The 16905-nt window shown below is 43.5% G+C and overlaps 1 protein-coding gene across 1 annotated transcript; it reads left to right on the top strand.

Annotated features, from left to right (window-relative positions):
- The first annotated feature begins 1489 nt into the window (after positions 1 to 1489).
- On the top strand, positions 1490 to 9607 carry GPR83 (G protein-coupled receptor 83). Its single transcript, XM_048843230.2, has 4 exons — positions 1490 to 2332; positions 3468 to 3593; positions 5050 to 5183; positions 6025 to 9607. Exons 1-4 carry the CDS (start codon positions 1946 to 1948, stop codon positions 6647 to 6649), a joined length of 1272 nt encoding a protein of 423 aa, XP_048699187.2. The 5' UTR covers positions 1490 to 1945; the 3' UTR covers positions 6650 to 9607.
- Positions 9608 to 16905: the final 7298 nt, after the last annotated feature.

The raw sequence follows: 16905 nt of genomic DNA, 5'->3' as shown, positions 1-16905 counted from the left end.
CTATGCCATTATCTAAATCATTGATGAAGATATTGAACAGAACCATACCCAGAACTGATACCTGCAGGACCCCACTCATTATGCCCTTCCAGCATGACTCTGAACCACTGTAACTACTCTCTGGGAAAGGTTTTCCAACCAGTTTTGCACCCACCTTATAGTCGCTCCATCTAGGTTGCATTTCCCTAGTTTATGAGAAGGCCATGCAGGACAGTATCAAAAGCTTTACTAAAATCAAGATATACCACATCTACTGCTTTCCCCCTATCCACAAGGCTTGTTACCCTGTCAAAGAAAGCTGTCAGGTTGGTTTGACATGATTTGTTTTTGACAAATCCATGCTGATGGTTACTTATCACCTTATTATCTTCTAGATATTTGCAAATTGATTGCTTAATTATTTGCTCCATTATCTTTCTGGGTACAGAAGTTAAGCTGACTGATCTGTAATTCCCTGGGTTGTCCTTATTTCCCTCTTTAAAGATGGGCACTATATTTTCCCTTTTCCAGTCTTCTGGAATCTCTCCCATCTTCCATGCCTTCTCAAAGATAATCGCTAATGGCTCAGATATCTCCTCAGTCAGCTCCTTGAGTATTCTAGGATGCAGTTCATCAGGCCCTGGTGACTTGAAGACATCTAATTTGTCCAAGTAATTTTTAACTTGTTCTTTCCCTATTTTAGCCTTGTCTGATCCAACCTCATTTTCACTGGTATTCACTACGTTAGACGTCCAATCACCACCAACCTTCTTGGTCAAAACCGAAACAAAGAAGTCATTAAGCACCTCTGCCATTTCCACATTTTCTGTTATTATTCCCCTTACCCCCAACTGAGTAATGGACCTACCCTGTCCTTGGTCTTCCTTTTGCTTCTAATGTATTTGTAGAATGTTTTCTTGTTACCTTTTATGTCTCTAACTGGTTTGATCTCATTTTGTGCCTTGGCATTTCTAATTTTGTCCCTACAGACTTGTTTGTTTATATTCATCCTTTGTAATTTGACCTAGTTTCCACTTTTTGTAGGACTCTTTTTTGATTTTTAGATCATTGAAGATCTCCTGATTAAGCCAAGGTGGTCTCTTGCCATACTTCCTATCTTTCCTATGCAGTGGGATAGTTTCCTCTTGTGCCCTTAATAATGTCTCTTTGAAAAACTGCCAACTCTCTTGAACTGTTTTCCCCTTTAGACTTGCTTCCCATGGGATCTTACCTACCAACTCCCTGAGTTTGCTAAAGTCTGCCTTCTTGAAATCCATTGTCTTTATTTTGCTGTTCTCCCTCCTACCATTCCTTAGAATCATTAACGCTATCGTTTCATGATCACTTTCACGAAAGCTGCCTTCCGCTTTCAAATTCTCAACCAGTTCCTCCTTATTTGTCAAAATCAAATCTAGAACAGCCTCTCCCCTGGTAGCTGTCTCCACCTTCTGAAAGAAAAAATTGTCTGAAAGAAAAAACAGAATTTACATGAAGCTGCTGCTGCAGGTCAGGATGCTGACAGGGGAGAAAAGGATGCTCAGGTGAAACCAGACAGATTTTCTTTTTCTTCCACAGTACAGATGTAATTATCCCAGAGGAGAAGGGGGGGCATGGAGTAAAACCCAGTAGGAGTGCAATCTTGGACAAAGCGAGCACATCGGAGTAGCAGTAGTATTAAGCATCGAATGCGCGGAGATTCTTGCTAGCAGCCTGCCTGAGACGGGAGATATAAAAGTGCTGAAAGAGAACTCTACACTGACTGAGTGTCAGATCTGCATAGCTACAGCACTTGTCTGGATCACCTGCTGTTGTTTTGGCTGATAATTTTTGCATTTTGTTCACAGTTATGAAGATTGTGCTAAGGAAAGCAAGCAAGAGCTCGTCAAGCCTCCCGCTGACTGGACACACAGTATTGTTTCATTGATGAGCTATTTCTGAATCTGAAGAAAGAAGCAGCGTTTCAGAAATGGTTACTCATTATATATGGCTCTCTCTCCTGTACTTAGCTAATGCCTTTGACAGATCAGCAAAGCTTCCCATCAACAGAAGTTTTGAAGGATCTTTTGAAACACCCAGCATCTCCAGTTTTTTTTCCTGGAATAACTATACACTTACTGACTGGCAGAGCTTTGTGGACAGGAGAAGCTATGGGGCAGAGTCTCAAAATCTTAAAGTGAAAGCCCTGCTCATTGTGGCATACTCCTTCATCATAGTGTTCTTGCTCTTTGGGAATGTCTTGGTCTGTCACGTCATCATCAAAAATCAAAGGATGCACTCTGCTACTAGCCTGTTCATTGTGAATCTAGCTGTAGCAGACATAATGATAATGCTGCTCAATACTCCCTTTACTTTGGTAAGAACCTGACAGAGGTCTGTTCCCTCTCCCTCTGCTTTTTTCTCTAAACCTTGGGCATCTGTAATGGAAAATGTATCATTTGCCTTTTCTTCCCTTAACAGAAATAGCTTAGTGTGTGGAGTTCGCCTCTGATTGTTCTTACTTGCACTCACGGGAATGACAAATGACACTAGTAAATGCGAGGCTGCAATTTCAGCTTCCAGTCATGTTAAAGCATTAGAGTTAATTTAATGACTTTTTTTCTTTATCCTGTTATATAGAGTTATATTCTCAGTTTATACTCTGCTAATACAAGATAGTTCTATGAGACACTTGCTAGTAATCTTTCCAGACTAGTTTTAAATGTCTGTAGGGATGGAGTCATTACTCTTTGGAAGATTTAACAGGTCTTTTCCTTTTCTAATTGCTATGATCCAGTTAGAAACGTAATAATACTAAAAATTGCACCTGTGGTTTATGCCCAAGGACATTGTTGGCACTAAACTAGTCAGAATAATAGGGCTGTAGTTTCACAGTTTTATTCCCCCCCCCCCCCCACGAGGAGCTTCCAGTATAATACAATGAATCTCCCTTATTTAAAAAAATGGTTAATGGTCAGCATCATGTTACATGATCTGGTGAAAAGAGATACTTGCATTGTACCTAGATCAGGGATGCAGGAGTATCCATGTATCAAGCAGGGATGGTGGGATGAGGGGAACTGACTTGCTGGCAGTTCTTTGGGTATGGAGGAAAATATTCTGAAGGAAGTCAGACAAATACTTTAGAAGTTGTTCCACCATACCGGCTGCGTGCATATTGCCAGGTCAGTAAAGTGGCCCTAATATAACTGTATTTCTGGATCACCTTCCCAAAAGTCTTGACTCTATTTAATGTCCTATTGCAGGCTTCAGTAATCAGCCAATAAATCAAAGGAGACAGAAGTTAGATAAAAGAAAGGAGTGATGTGTTAGCCTGTTTGTGACCTGCAGATTTTTAATAATCCTTTTGGGATGGAAGTCAAAAAAATGACCACAAGAGCAGCTAGTAGTGTATTGACAATGTCACAATGAGTCGAATGTCAGGCATGTGAAAAGTACCCTAATTATGCATGTAGAAAGCTAAATATATTCCCTGATGGGATTGTTCCTAGGCTCGGTTTGTGAACAGCACATGGATATTCGGGAAGGGGATGTGTCACATCAGTAGATTTGCACAATACTGCTCCCTCCATGTCTCTGCTTTGACTCTTACAGCAATCGCAGTGGACAGACACCAGGTGAGAGTTCCCTTAAGCTAAATGGCCACGAATTGAAAATGCTGGAGCATTCCCTTATTTTAAAATAAGAAATTAAAAACCATTTTCTGAACACCTCAGACCCTAAGGAGTTTAGCACAGGGCACTCTCTGTAAGACTTGTCAGGGTGGTGGTGTATTTTTTTTTCTAATCAGCTGTCTGGTATCACTTAAGGAGGAGGAATAAGTACAATTTAGGGGCTAGAGGGGGTGCTGGCAGTCTGGAATCCTGGGTTCTGTTCCCAGGTCAGCCACTGGCTTTTTACTCAAACCTCTCTGCATCTCTAATAAGTTGGTAGTAATACCTGCCTCAGAGAGGGAGCGTGAAGCTGAATGAACTGCTTGTACTCCTTCAGCCAGGGATCTTAAAGCACTTCACAAAATATGTATTATTCTAAATGCAGGTACATGCTGCATCTTCAAATCTTAACTTAATATGCTAAATTCACATAAGAAGCAGAGCTGTCAAATAAATGATTTCCAAGGGACACTAATTTAAATAGTATATTTAGCTCTGGGCAGGAACTGGGATTTCTATCCCAGGGAAAATTTTGCATTTCCAAAAAAATGTGTGTTCTGAACGGGCACACAAGGCGGGATATGCAAAATGTGCTGGGAGAGGAGCGTCCTCCATACATTCCGTTGCAGAATCACCCACATGGAATTTTTCAGTAATGTACAATTTAGGTGCCGCAGCAGCCTGCCTAGCATGCTGAAAGCCCACAGAGCCTGGGTGAGCAGGGAGCCCGGTCGCAAGCTCCACACCAGAGGGGCTGCTGAGGAGCTAGGGAGCTGGCCAGCTTGGAAGCCCTGGGATGCCAGGGCAGGGTGCTGGGGACCCTGCCAGCCTGGGAGTGGGGAACCTGGGCTCTTGGGAGCTTTCATTTCAATTTTCCCAACAGGAAATTTCAATATTGCAGAAAATGCATTTTCTGTTGGAAAACCATTCGGCTGTAATGATACAGGAAACCCACCATTCTTTGTGTCACTGGTGCTGTCGAATACAAACATTGAAAGCATTTTAAAAACCTCCATTCCCCCCTTTATTTATATTGTTGAATTGGCCCATCCTGCAGACTGATGTGCAAGGGAAGAACTTTGTGCCTGCCCGGGAGCCCACGGAAGTCAACCCATCTCTATGTGGGTGCAGAAGTTCACCTTCGCAGCTGCAGTAGCGGGATCGGGGCCTTTCTTTATCCATTTCTCTCAGCTTGGACTAGGAAAGTTAATTACTTCAGTTCAGCTTTCATTCAGAGTCAAGTTCGCTTTCTGGTTCTGTAACCTGAAGTCAATGGAAGTTGCATGCAGGCAACTCCCATGCAGTGTTGGCTCATTAAACTGCCACGATTACTGCTGTATTTAAGAGTGGGAGATTATGTGAGGAAAACCTCATAATTATTAAAATGTCATCAGGCCACGTGTTTGTTTATTCCAAACAGGTTATAATGCATCCTCTGAAACCACGCCTATCCACTGCAAAAGGCATTGTCTACATCTCTGTCATCTGGATTATGGCAACGTGTTTCTCCCTCCCACATGCTATTTACCAAAAACTATTCACTTTTGAATACAGGTAAGGCTGATCCCTGCTTTTGATCTGCAGAAACATATTGGGCCAGATACGCAGCAGGGACAAGCAAGTGTAGCCTCACTGAAGACAAGGGAGCCATGTCAATTTACACCAGCTGAGGATCTGGTCCATAGTGTACATCTATACCTTTCCCAATGGCTACTCTTCTAGTATTATTCATCAACAACACAGTGTGTCAGATGCATCAGGCCAGATACACAGTTCGCATAAATTGGCAGTTTACACCAGCTAGCAAGCTGGCCCATTGATTGAGGGGAGGATTGGAAAGGAGGCCCTAATTGGTTCTTATCTAACCCCAGCTCTAACTCTTGACTCCCTGACCAAGTGACTCAACCTCTCTGTCTTAGTTTCCTCTTCTGCAGAATAAAGATAATAATAATACCTGTCACCCTCTGTTGTGAGGGTTAATTAATGTTTGTGAAGTGTTTTGCTGATAGAATGGGTCATAAACATGATAGACTTTTTATTACTGTTTACATACAGAAGTTCATTGAAAGGTAGAGAGAGTTTCACTTCACTCCGAAGAACTTAATTTTGTGCAAGTGGTAATTAGACGTTGCAATTAATTAGTTTCGTAAGGAGATCATGTCATGCATGCTGTGAGAAATTATTCTGATCACATTTCTTGTAAGCTACGCTATGGGCCACCTCCTCAGTTGGTGTAAATTAGCATAGCACTGCTGAAGTCAATGGAATGATGTGAATTTGCACCACTTGAGGATCTGGCTCTTTGGTTTTATGACAGGAGTCTTGTCTTTCTCTCCCTTACTGTGATACCCAGGCATATTTGTTCATTCATTGTGATCAGTCCTTTTATCTGCAGTGAAGAAGTCACCCAATGCCTGTGTCTCCCAGATTTCCCTGAACCAGCTGACCTCTTTTGGAAGTATCTAGACTTAACAACATTCATTTTGCTCTACATTCTGCCCCTTTTAATCATCTCTGCTGCCTACCTGAGAGTGGCCAAGAAACTCTGGCTGCGCAATGCCATTGGGGACGTGACCACAGAGCAGTACTTCGCCCTTCAGAGGAAGAAGAAAAAGACTATTAAGATGCTGATGTTGGTGGTTGTCCTCTTTGCTGTTTGCTGGTTTCCTTTAAACTGCTACATCGTCCTCCTTTCCAGCCAAACTATTCGTACCAACAATGCCCTGTACTTTGCTTTTCACTGGTTTGCAATGAGCAGCACCTGTTATAACCCCTTCATTTACTGCTGGCTCAATGAACATTTCAGACTGGAACTGAAGTCTTTTCTCAACATGTGCAAAAAACCACCTACCCCGAGAGAGCACAGGTGTCCATCCACAGTTCCATCCTACAGAGTAGCCTGGGAAAAAAACAGCAACTTCAAGAGGTCTCAGGTCTCCCATGTCCTTCCATCAACCTCCAATCTCCAGTCAGGAAAGACAGACATCACTTCAGTTGAACCTATAGTAGCTGTGAGTTGAATGATGCAATAAAATGGGAGCACGTGGGGTACGCACCAGGATTGCAGGCGGATTTGGTGAAAGCTGATGAGTGTGACGTAGAGACACAGGAATCCTTGACTACTTCACTATAATGCACACACAAATGTGTGTGCTGTTTGTGCAGAGAACCCAGAACCACAGGAGTCAATGCATTCCTATTAGCAAGAGAGTTATCTCTTTAATGCAGACTGGTAGTATATCTATACAGCCTCCAAAGAGAAGACAGACAGCATAGCTATTGAGAAGGGGGGGGGAAACCCTTTTCTTTGTCAGGCTGACTTTGAACTGGTGGCTAGCAAAGAACTCTCTGTGTATCTGTAACTATTATCTGTCGGTAATGCTGTCCAGTGCGGTCCTTTTTCCTCGGAGGTTTGTGTGTGTGTGTTGACTGTTGTTGAGCTAGAACCAAAACACTGAAACCATTATCTAAGTACATTGAGTCTCAGTATTAAAAATGTCTTTTAGTGAACACAGGATTGGTAGAGACAATTTCACCGTTATGGTGCTGCTTGAATCCAGCCCAATTTAGGAGTGACAGAAAGCTGTTACCATGGCTCACAGGCTGACTGGCTCTTTAAGGCAAGCCAGGCTCAACCTTGCCTATGACCTAGCAGCCATTTCCCGCTAATGGTGATATGGTAACTTAATGCTAATTACTGACCCCAGCTGTGAAAGAGTTAGGAGAAGACTGTACAGCCAGGGAGGGAGAGGTTGAAGAGAAGGCAAGACTCTCCTGCAGGCAGGCAGAACTCACAGGGAGCAGCACCGGCTCCTGTGGGGGAAAGCCCTAAGCTAGGGCTGCAAGGAGCAGGGAGATCCCTAGGGGAAGCTGCCAGAGTCCCTGCGGAAGACTTACTAGTCTTCAGCAGGGAAGGGAGAAGCCAGAGGCCTGAGAGGCAAACGGAGGCCATGTTAAGCAGAGGCTGTTGGGAAGCAGCACAAGGGGGGATTTAGAGGTAGGAAGTGGCCCAGGGACACAGCAGCATGTCTGAAGAAGCAAAGCCAACCACTTACTACAGGGTCCTCTGGGTGGGCCTCAGTTTCCCTACTTGAGGAAGGGGCACGCAAGCCCCACTGCAGAGGCAGATTAGGCTCCTGTGAAGGCAGCTCAGAGGGAAGGCCCTGAGGACACTTCAGTGCAGCCATAGAGGGACAGAAGAATTATTATTTGGGTGTTTAGCTTGGACCTTTTGTTACCCCTGAAAGGGACTGAACTTAGGTGACTTAGCCAAAGGGCCAAGTCACCTAAGACCTGGTGAGAAGCAGAGGGCCAATAGGAGGTGGTGGGAATGAGGATCCCTTGCAGTGTTGCACTCTGACACAAGGGTGCACTGCATGTGGTTAGTACACTACGTTACACCTTGTAATGGGTCTTCATTGGCCCGTGTGATATATGGTTTTGTCTTAGTCCATTTCCAAGTGAAAAAGTGTCTGCATTACAAGTACCATCACCCAAACTATCATCAGAGATGCAATAGGTTGGATGGACATGGAAAAATGGAACTGTGCTATTACCCTGATAGATGCTTCCTGGAAGGCAGGGTTGAGGCACACTGAGGGAAGAAACTGTACTTTTTAAAATACATAAACAAAAGATGACTTTGGACTTCTGGCTGACAGTTCAGCAAATTTTGCCAGGAATTTTTTTAAGGAAATCTAGTTACAGTCCCATAAAATCAAGTAAATGAAAGAACATTTAGGCAGTTCCTATGGTCAGAGAATTAAAATCAGGAAATCATTTCTCAGTGCATTGAAAGTACTGCACAAGCTCATTTAGAACAGTAATGTTTACAAACCAAATTGTATTTGGTTTAGAATCTTCTTTGCCAGAGTATGTCTGAATCATCATCACGTAATAGCTAAGGAATCCTCCAACTTACATCTAGAATTTAGCATTGCTCCTTTGCTCTGTAATGCAGTTGTGTAGCTGTTCTCAGTTCAGAGACGGAGGGACTATATATGTTCTCTTCTAAAGTGCTGTATACATTACCTCTTTGAAATTGTGTACACACAAACTATCTGCTTTAAAATAGTAGGACTGATGGTGCATGATATCAGGCAAGGAAACTCCAGAGCCTCCAAAAGCTGTGTCGTGAGCAGTGATGTTTACCTATGTGTTCATGGTGCGGAAATCAGCTGGCCATCATCAGCGTATTGCTCCCAAAGGTGCCCTGTTCTACATGAAACACTCAGCAGCTAACAGTAAAAGGAGAGAGAAGACTGTTGTTTTAAAGGAAAATAACATGACTGGAAAGAGAAACCAGTTGTAACTGATGTCCTGTACCAGTTTCTGGTGCCTTTGACTTGTGCCAAGTTTTTCATGGCTGTATATTTACAGAAAATAAAATGTATGCAACATTTATTAGACTCCACTGAAAATCCTTGTTTCAAGGTGGTGGTTCCTGGAGCTGATATCAGTGCTGTATGGGGATTGAGGAGTTAAGCCTTAGAGCTTGTGTGGGGGCAGTGAGCACAGAGACTGCACTGGCTGTGAGGTTCCCTACTGCCTGCTGGAATTGCTGAGATCTCAGTTAAGCAGTGACACCTCAGAACGTGATGTTGTGGGAGCAGCAAGTGGCAGTGACCAGCAGCAGTAGAGAGCAGTGGTAGCAACAGAGGCATTGCCTGATGCTCCCGACCCCCATAGGGGTAGAAAGGGAACCCTGTGAAAGCACCTCTGAACTCTGGGTCTTCGCTAGCCAGGGACAGCAACTGTGAGTGGGATGCAGAGGAGAGAGAGGGAAGTGATGTGTTAAAAGGACATTTGTTTGTTGGCCTTTCCCACCGCATGGTGGGAAACTGAGGCAAAGGACACTGCCCAACACACTGTGGGGTTGGGATTTTTCTTACAGCTGCATGCTTTTGAATATGGTTGTGTTGTTTTCCCAAACTAATGCTTGGTTCCCTTTCCCTTTTAATAAAAGTTCTTTTGTTTTACACAGACTCCGTGCGTGCAAGAGGGGAAGTATTGCCTCTTAGAGGCACCCAGATGTGGTTGTAAATTTTTCCAGATTACTAGGTGGGGGCTCAAGCCGGTTCTGTTGCTGCTGATTCCACCTGGCAGAAGGGTTACCCTGCAAAAAAGAATCACAGGGACATATATCAGTGGAGGAAGATAAGTAATCTAGGAATGACCGCAGGCCCTGTGCTCTCCACACTGTCATGGGGAACCCAACCCAGTAAAGACAAAGATTTTTAAATTTCTGCACGTTTAAGTGAATCAAGACCAGATTTTTCAGTACCTTACAAGACTGAGACCTTAAAAAGGAAGAAATGCATTTGATAGCATATTGCCAATAAGAAATCTTTCAGCACTTTGTTAATGTGGTATTTTTTGAACTAGTTATGTAATAATTAACCTTCTCCAGCACTTCAAGAGGAGACTGGCCACCAATATTAAATACTCTATAAAAACAAGTCCAGGTTAATGCATGAAAAGAAACGTCACTGAAATACTCTTTATTGACGTCAGACAAATATACATTCGTGCTAAAGAAAAATACCCTGCAGTGATTTTCAGAATCTGATGGTTTTTCCCAGCACTCTTTTTTTATTTGTTATCTAGATAAGTAAAAAGGGAAAAACTGAGGAGGGTTAATCATTAATATCTCAATCCATCATGAAGTAAATCAATGGAATTTGTTTCACAGAAAATTGCCCAAGCTGTGCCAAAACTTTAAGCCTTGAATGGGGGTAATTTTGCTGAAATCTATATGTTTGGTAATACATGAAGGTAATTACTGAATGAAGTTCTAGGTGCTTAATTTAATTGTGACATTAACACCAGTGATCTAAAATTATCACCTAACACCTCATAAGTGGCAAAGATGACAGGGATAGTTTATTTTTCAGAGAGGCAATGGTAGGATGAGATGAACAAGGAGGGACAAAAATAATTTGCGACATTAATACATCTAGTATACATGGCCTTCCAGTCTCTGAAGCTGCTTTCCCCTTAAAAGACAGAGTACAAAGCAGCAGGAAGATTGGAGGTTGTGTTTACTCCTTGACAGGAAAATAAAGCCAGCTGTCATTATACAAAGCATGCTTTCTGAACAATTGCTCTTTCTGTGTTCCGCCCCCAGGGTAACATGTTTTTATTTAGCCAGTTTTATCCAAGTGCAAAAATTAATGATTCATAACGTATAACAGTGGAAACACAGGACCCCTCTTCCATTCCGTACCCAGGAATGATATGCTGTGAGATGAATCAGCATTGTGTAGTGTGGGAGGCTTGTCTGTAGGACCCCTTCCTCATTCGCTGTAGAAGTTGGAAGGTGTATAATAAATGAAGCAGGGGATTGCCGGTACCGAATGAATGGTCTCATAGTAAATGCAATTCATTGCTATCCTGGAGAACTGGATTCTGTTCCTGCCTGCACCATAGAGTTCCTTGGTGATGCTTTTTACAGAAGGTCCCTAACTGCATGTTCCTCATTTTCTGGATGTCTGACTTGAGACCATAGACTATAATTTGCAGAAATGCTGAGCACTCACAGCTGCAAGTGAACTTAGCTGGAGCTGCGCTTTGAACATGTGACATGCTATATACAAATCCTAGGTGTCTCAAAGTGGGCACTCAAAATTAGCAGATACTTTTGATCTCAATCTCTGTGCCTCAATTCCCCCCTCTGTAAAATGTGAATAATATCATCGTGACACTTCCTGGGGGTACTCAAGCTGTGAGGCACCTTGCTACCACCTGCCCTCAGTGTAGAGAAGCCTTGTCTGTGCCTGCAGTGGGTCAGCACCCTGGCCCTAGGCAACACAAGCACTGCAGTCCTCCACAGGCCCTGATGTCACTCTACAGATTAGCTTGAGCCCTTTGAGCCCTCCCTGGAGTGTTTCAGCCCCTGGTCCACTGGACACTTGCTGTGTTCACAGATTTGCTGCCTCCAAAGAATCAGGGCAACGCAGCTCACTGCTTCACTTACCTCAGTGCACATATACTTGATTTCACTGTAATCAAATCACAGTTTATTGAACAAAGCAGGTTCAAGTAGTAACAAGTAGAAGCACTGGAAACAAACCGTTCCATATAAAATAAAATCATAACACACATTCTAGAGCCTAGACCTAATTAAAGGGTACTCTCATGCCTAGTAGAGTGTTGCTCACCCAAAATCTTTGCAGAGCTTTACAGCCAGGCTACTTGTGACCCTCTTTTTACGAGACACTCACAGAGTCAGTTTGTGTCCTAGGTGAAGGATTCCATGTGTCACTCTGTACTTCAAGAGTTACTAGAACAATCTTTTGCCTTTATTCATAAACAGGACACCTCTGCCTCCTCCCCCAGCTGTTTTTTAATGCCTGTAGATTTCCTTGCTTGTAGATTTCACAATCTCTCAAAAGCCAAGACCTTAAGAACAAAAATTTTAGTATAAATACATATATCCTTAAATATTATCCATCCATACATTTTGCAATGATTATGATGACTGGTGGGCTATGGGCTCTCAGTAAAGACCTCACATTGCACCTTGGGTATGCATATATCTGACTCAAGGGCTCCCTGTAAAATCCTATGCACCCCCTGTGTCCTCTGCCTGTTGGCATCAAGGGCATCTGTGGGCCACAACCATTTCATCTCACAAGGCTGTTGTGAAAATAAATTCATTCATGTTTATGAAGCATTCAGCTACTAGAGTGATGAGCCCCAAAGAAAAGCCCATAAGGAAGTTATTCTGTCTTCAGAGCACACTTTGAATACTGTGCATTAAATAAGCCCTAGGGTCACACACTGAACCACAAGGAAGACAAATAGTGAATAGCTGACCATTAAGTGAGCACTGTTCATCCTGTGCACTGAATGGAGGTGGGCCTCTGTGGAAAAATAATTAAATAATTAAATATTCATGTAATTAAAGACTGTAGCATAATGGGCAAAGGAGCTGAATTAAGGATGCACAGGCAACCTTAATTCAGGCATGTCTGAACTTTTGAATGCTTGACTCGCAACATTAATTCTTTAATGTAGTTTTCACTATGTACTAGTATTGTATTTAAAAGAGGAGTTATGTCTCATGATAAGGCTAATTTCTTCCTTCTCAAGTTCCTCATAAAATGTTCTTTTGGATTCTGGACCACTGAAAATTAAGTTACAGCTCCAGAATTCAGCTGCTCTTGCTCCTAATGGGTATTCATTCCCTATCTTAAAACCTATATCCTGAGAGTTTTGTTCATCTTCATACAGAATTATATGGCGAACAAAGGAACAAAGACTGTGGTAGCAACTGGCTGATGTGGGTTGTGAGTGGCAGCTCGCTCTAGCCTGAATGCTCAACAAGAAAAAAAATAGTGTCTTTGAAATGTCTCCTTAGTGCCTGTCAGGCTTGTTGTTTAAAAAGTGCAAAAGTTAATCAAACCAGGAGTGGAAATGTGTTCATTTCAATGGGTAAAAGCAGCAAATGTTGAAATGGGAGACGTAATGGCTGAGTTGTTAGTGAAAGACATGACTGGTGCTGTGCTAAGGATGCTGCCTTCTTCTGAAGGGTGAGGCCTCGTAAAGGACAGGCAAGTCTTTACTAATAAGCACATGGATTAATGCTCTTCGTCACTCTGGCAACGCCTTTCAAGTGGCTGATTTTGGGCCGCCCAACCCGAGACACTCAGGGGCCTGACTTTCAGAGGGCGGGTGCTCAGCACTTCTTAAAAAATCAGGCCCTTTGAGGTGACTCAGGGTGAGCAAACAAAAATGGAAGCATCCAAAAATCACTTCTTTCCCTTGAAAATGTTGGGCCAGCTGCATTTTCCCCGGCCTCAATCTCTTCCACTCACTCTACATAATTCAATTAAAAGTAAAGTAAATCTGGTATGTAAAGTTTTTCCATCAGTATCCCTGATGTCTTTCTATAATGAGCACTTTTAACATTGCTCGGCCATAACTTTCTTAAATTATACCAATTTAGCTCTAGCTTCACGTGGGCCATGGTATCCTCTGATTCTAGGATCTTCCCTTTTTTGATAGATCTGCTACATCTTTCATTTTCTCAGTATTATTTTTCTATGCAACCATTCAGTCAAGTTACTACCAAAGATAAGGAACACACGTATGCCTAAGAACCTTGACGAATCAAATGTTCTTTTCAAATGCCAGATAAGCCTCAGTTAAGACACAACAACAGTGGTAGCAGGATGTGGCATAATTGGCCCATATTGAGCCAATGCACAGAGACTACAGTGTTTCTCAGCAATAGGAGAAAGTTACAAATACAGCTGTCTCATTGCGATAGTTAAAGCAAAGGAATAGGCCTTACCGACAATGTTTTCCCAACCCATCCTAGCTGTCTCATTAAAAGGAAGGTATAAAAGAGTTTCTGCTAGGGTGGGCTCCACGAAGAATCTTAGGTGCCTAAGTCCAGTTTTTAGGTACCACTGTGATCCACAGAACTCCTGCTCAGCTGTCTCCTAACCCTGTAGACATTAAACTCGCTCAGCACCTACTTTTCCCCTCTGGGCTCATGCGTGGCAGCATCACGCCAGGCGCCTGGATGCCTATCTCCCACCTAAGCCCCACAGTGGGTCACAAACCAGGGAAGATAGGTTGTGGCGCTCTAAGTCACGGCCTCTGAGCATGCCTATGGGGATTGGGCCCCTCAGACAAGTTCACACAGATCAATTGTTGGGGAGAGGAGAAGTTGATGGCCTTTCCTTATAATTTTCAGCGTAGTGGATAGGAGGATGTGGGAGACTGATGGGTTCAAGTCCCCCTTCCTCCTGAGGCAGAGAAGGGGTTTGAACAGGGATCTGCAACTGCCGCAAAAGAGGGATTTGGTGTTGCTAAACTGTGTGACAGCTCCCTGTCAGCCAAACGGACTCCACCAGTTAACTTTGCCTTGCAGGTTAACCCTGGGTGTAGTTCAGTTCCCAAACTTTCCAGCAGCATCTCCCTGCAACATATGGCCCCTGTCACAGGACACTCACAGCAATTACCAAGTCTGGTGTCTCCAAAGAGACAATGTACACACCAGCCTGTTGGTTCAGCTGTGTGGTCACACCCTATTTTAACATGACAGCCCTGAGATGAATTTATAATAAATCAAGAATAAGTTTATTAAGAAAGAACAGAGATGTAAGTGACAGAAATGGTTACCAATAAAACAAAAGTATACCATATATCTAAGAGACGACATATAACCTGAGCACACTCCAAGCTTTGTCTACAGCCTACAGCCACTTCTCCACATCACCAACCCATGCGGTTGGGGATCCACTATTCATAGATGCAAAAAGCGCTGACCTCTTTGTTCCCTCGGCGACGGATAACAAAGGGATGCTCTTCCCCTCTTCGTATAGTCCAGTAACCCTTTGACGTGTATTCTTTTGAAGTGTGTCCCCAGATAAAGCTTTTCCCCTCCGCTGTTTGTGCTCCAGTGTGCTGGCACCACGCTGTTTTCTCGTTCCCCTGAAAACTTGCTTTTCCTGTTGACTTAAAATGCAGATGCTGCATCCTTTGTGTTGGTTTTACAGTACTTGATTCACAGTGGGTACTTAGGCAGGCAAGTAACTCAACATCACTTTGTCTGGGGCAGAATTGTTTGTCAACCCAGTTTGGTTACATGGTTTTAAACATTTCCAGTATACACCTACCACTTTTTAATTAACATACATACACACATCACACAATACCTGTGATGACCAGTACAATATACATTTTCATTTGACACCTTGAATGACATTCTTTATAAATACCCTGACTGTGATATGTTAGGTGCAGTGAGTTTGTCAGGCTTAACAGGAGGTGCTGTGACATGGCAGAGAACCCTTTGTCAGTGGGCATTGAGGGCCACTTAGGGTTACAGCCCCACTTAGCTGAGTGCCCTAATCACTAGGCTATACAGTCTTTCTAACTCTTTCTCTGGCCCAAGTAACATTTAAGTATTCCATTGTTTAATTCAAGTGGAACAACTTCAACAGGAGAGCTTGAGGGAGCCCCAAATCAGACTATTCCCTAGCCTAGTGGTTAAGGCACTTACCACAGAGATGGCAGAGCCCTTTTCAAATCCCTTCTTTTCCTCTCAGGAGGAAGGGGAACTTGAGCTGGGGGAAGGTCTCCCACACCCTGGGTAAGTATTCTGCCTAGTAGGATAAATGTTATATGGGAGCTCCCCCTCCCTGATTGGTGGTTTCTTTGTGGGGGGTCCTGCACACAACTTTGGCAGCCAACCACCTATCTTCCCTCAGTTTGTGGATGACTATCAGAGCTAGAGACCTCTGTGCAGCTTGGACTTAGATGCCTGTCTCCAACAGAGGGGCCGGGCTTAGCACACATCCTTCTGGTCAGTGTCTCCCATTGGCTAGTTTAGGTGGCTGTCCGCCTAGTGCGCTGGCTTTGTGGATTGCAATCTGTAAGGTGCTCATCTCTTCCCATTCATTGTGTAGGGAGCCTCGGTGTCTAGTTCAGATTTTGTGGATTGCTGTGTTGTTCCTGTGATTTTCTAAGTGCCTATAAGTTATCTACTGTGATGCTCAGTGTTGCAATGCTTAAGTCCCTTTGCTGAGCCCACGTTTGTCCCAGTGGTTGGCAGCTCAGATGAAATGAGCCCTGGATATAAACAACCTCCGGATTTGCAAAAAGAAAAGGAGGACTTGTGGCACCTTAGAGACTAACAAATTTGTTTGAGCATAAGCTTTTGTGAGCTACAGCTCACTTCATCGGAGGCATGCTGTAGCTCACGAAAGCTTATGCCCAAATAAATTTGTTAGTCTCTAAGGTGCCACAAGCCCTCCTTTTCTTTTTGTCGATACAGACTAACACGGCTGCTACTCTGAAACCTCCGGATTTGGTTTCACTGGCCCATCTCCATTTATATTAAAATAATACTTTGTACTTCTATTGCTCATTTCATCTGAGGGTCTAAGGCCTTTAACAAAATTAATACTTAATCTTGTGAAAAGTGCTAGGAGGCCTTTAACAACAGCGCTCAAGACTTATAGTTTGTCTCATTCAAATGATGTCTGCACAGCAGCTGGAGCATTATAGCTGCATCTAATGGAGACTGGGATATCTAATAGTGTAGACCAGATGTGGGCAAACTATGGCCTGTGGGACCATCCTGTCCAGCCCCTGAGCTCCTGGCCAGGGAGGCTAGCCCCCAGCCCTTCCCCTGCTGGCCCCTCCTCCGCAGCCTCAGCTCACCGTACCACCAGCGCTCTGGCCCACCGCTCCTGTCGGGCAGCACAACAGTGTGACTGGCTCTGGATGGGTGGCAGGGCTGCGAGCTCCTGCTGCTCTG

Source organism: Caretta caretta, chromosome 1, assembly GCF_965140235.1.
Source record: "Caretta caretta isolate rCarCar2 chromosome 1, rCarCar1.hap1, whole genome shotgun sequence".
NCBI lineage: Eukaryota > Metazoa > Chordata > Testudines > Cheloniidae > Caretta > Caretta caretta.
This window is presented reverse-complemented; position numbering and strand designations above follow the sequence as displayed.

Bases quoted from the DNA above. Each gene is read 5' to 3' on its own strand.
- GPR83 (XM_048843230.2), top strand. From the start codon at position 1,946: ATGGTTACTCATTATATATGGCTCTCTCTCCTGTACTTAGCTAATGCC. The intron at 2,333-3,467 runs GTAAGAACCTGA...GATTGTTCCTAG, and splicing joins TCAATACTCCCTTTACTTTG to GCTCGGTTTGTGAACAGCAC. The intron at 5,184-6,024 runs GTAAGGCTGATC...TTTTATCTGCAG, and splicing joins CTATTCACTTTTGAATACAG to TGAAGAAGTCACCCAATGCC.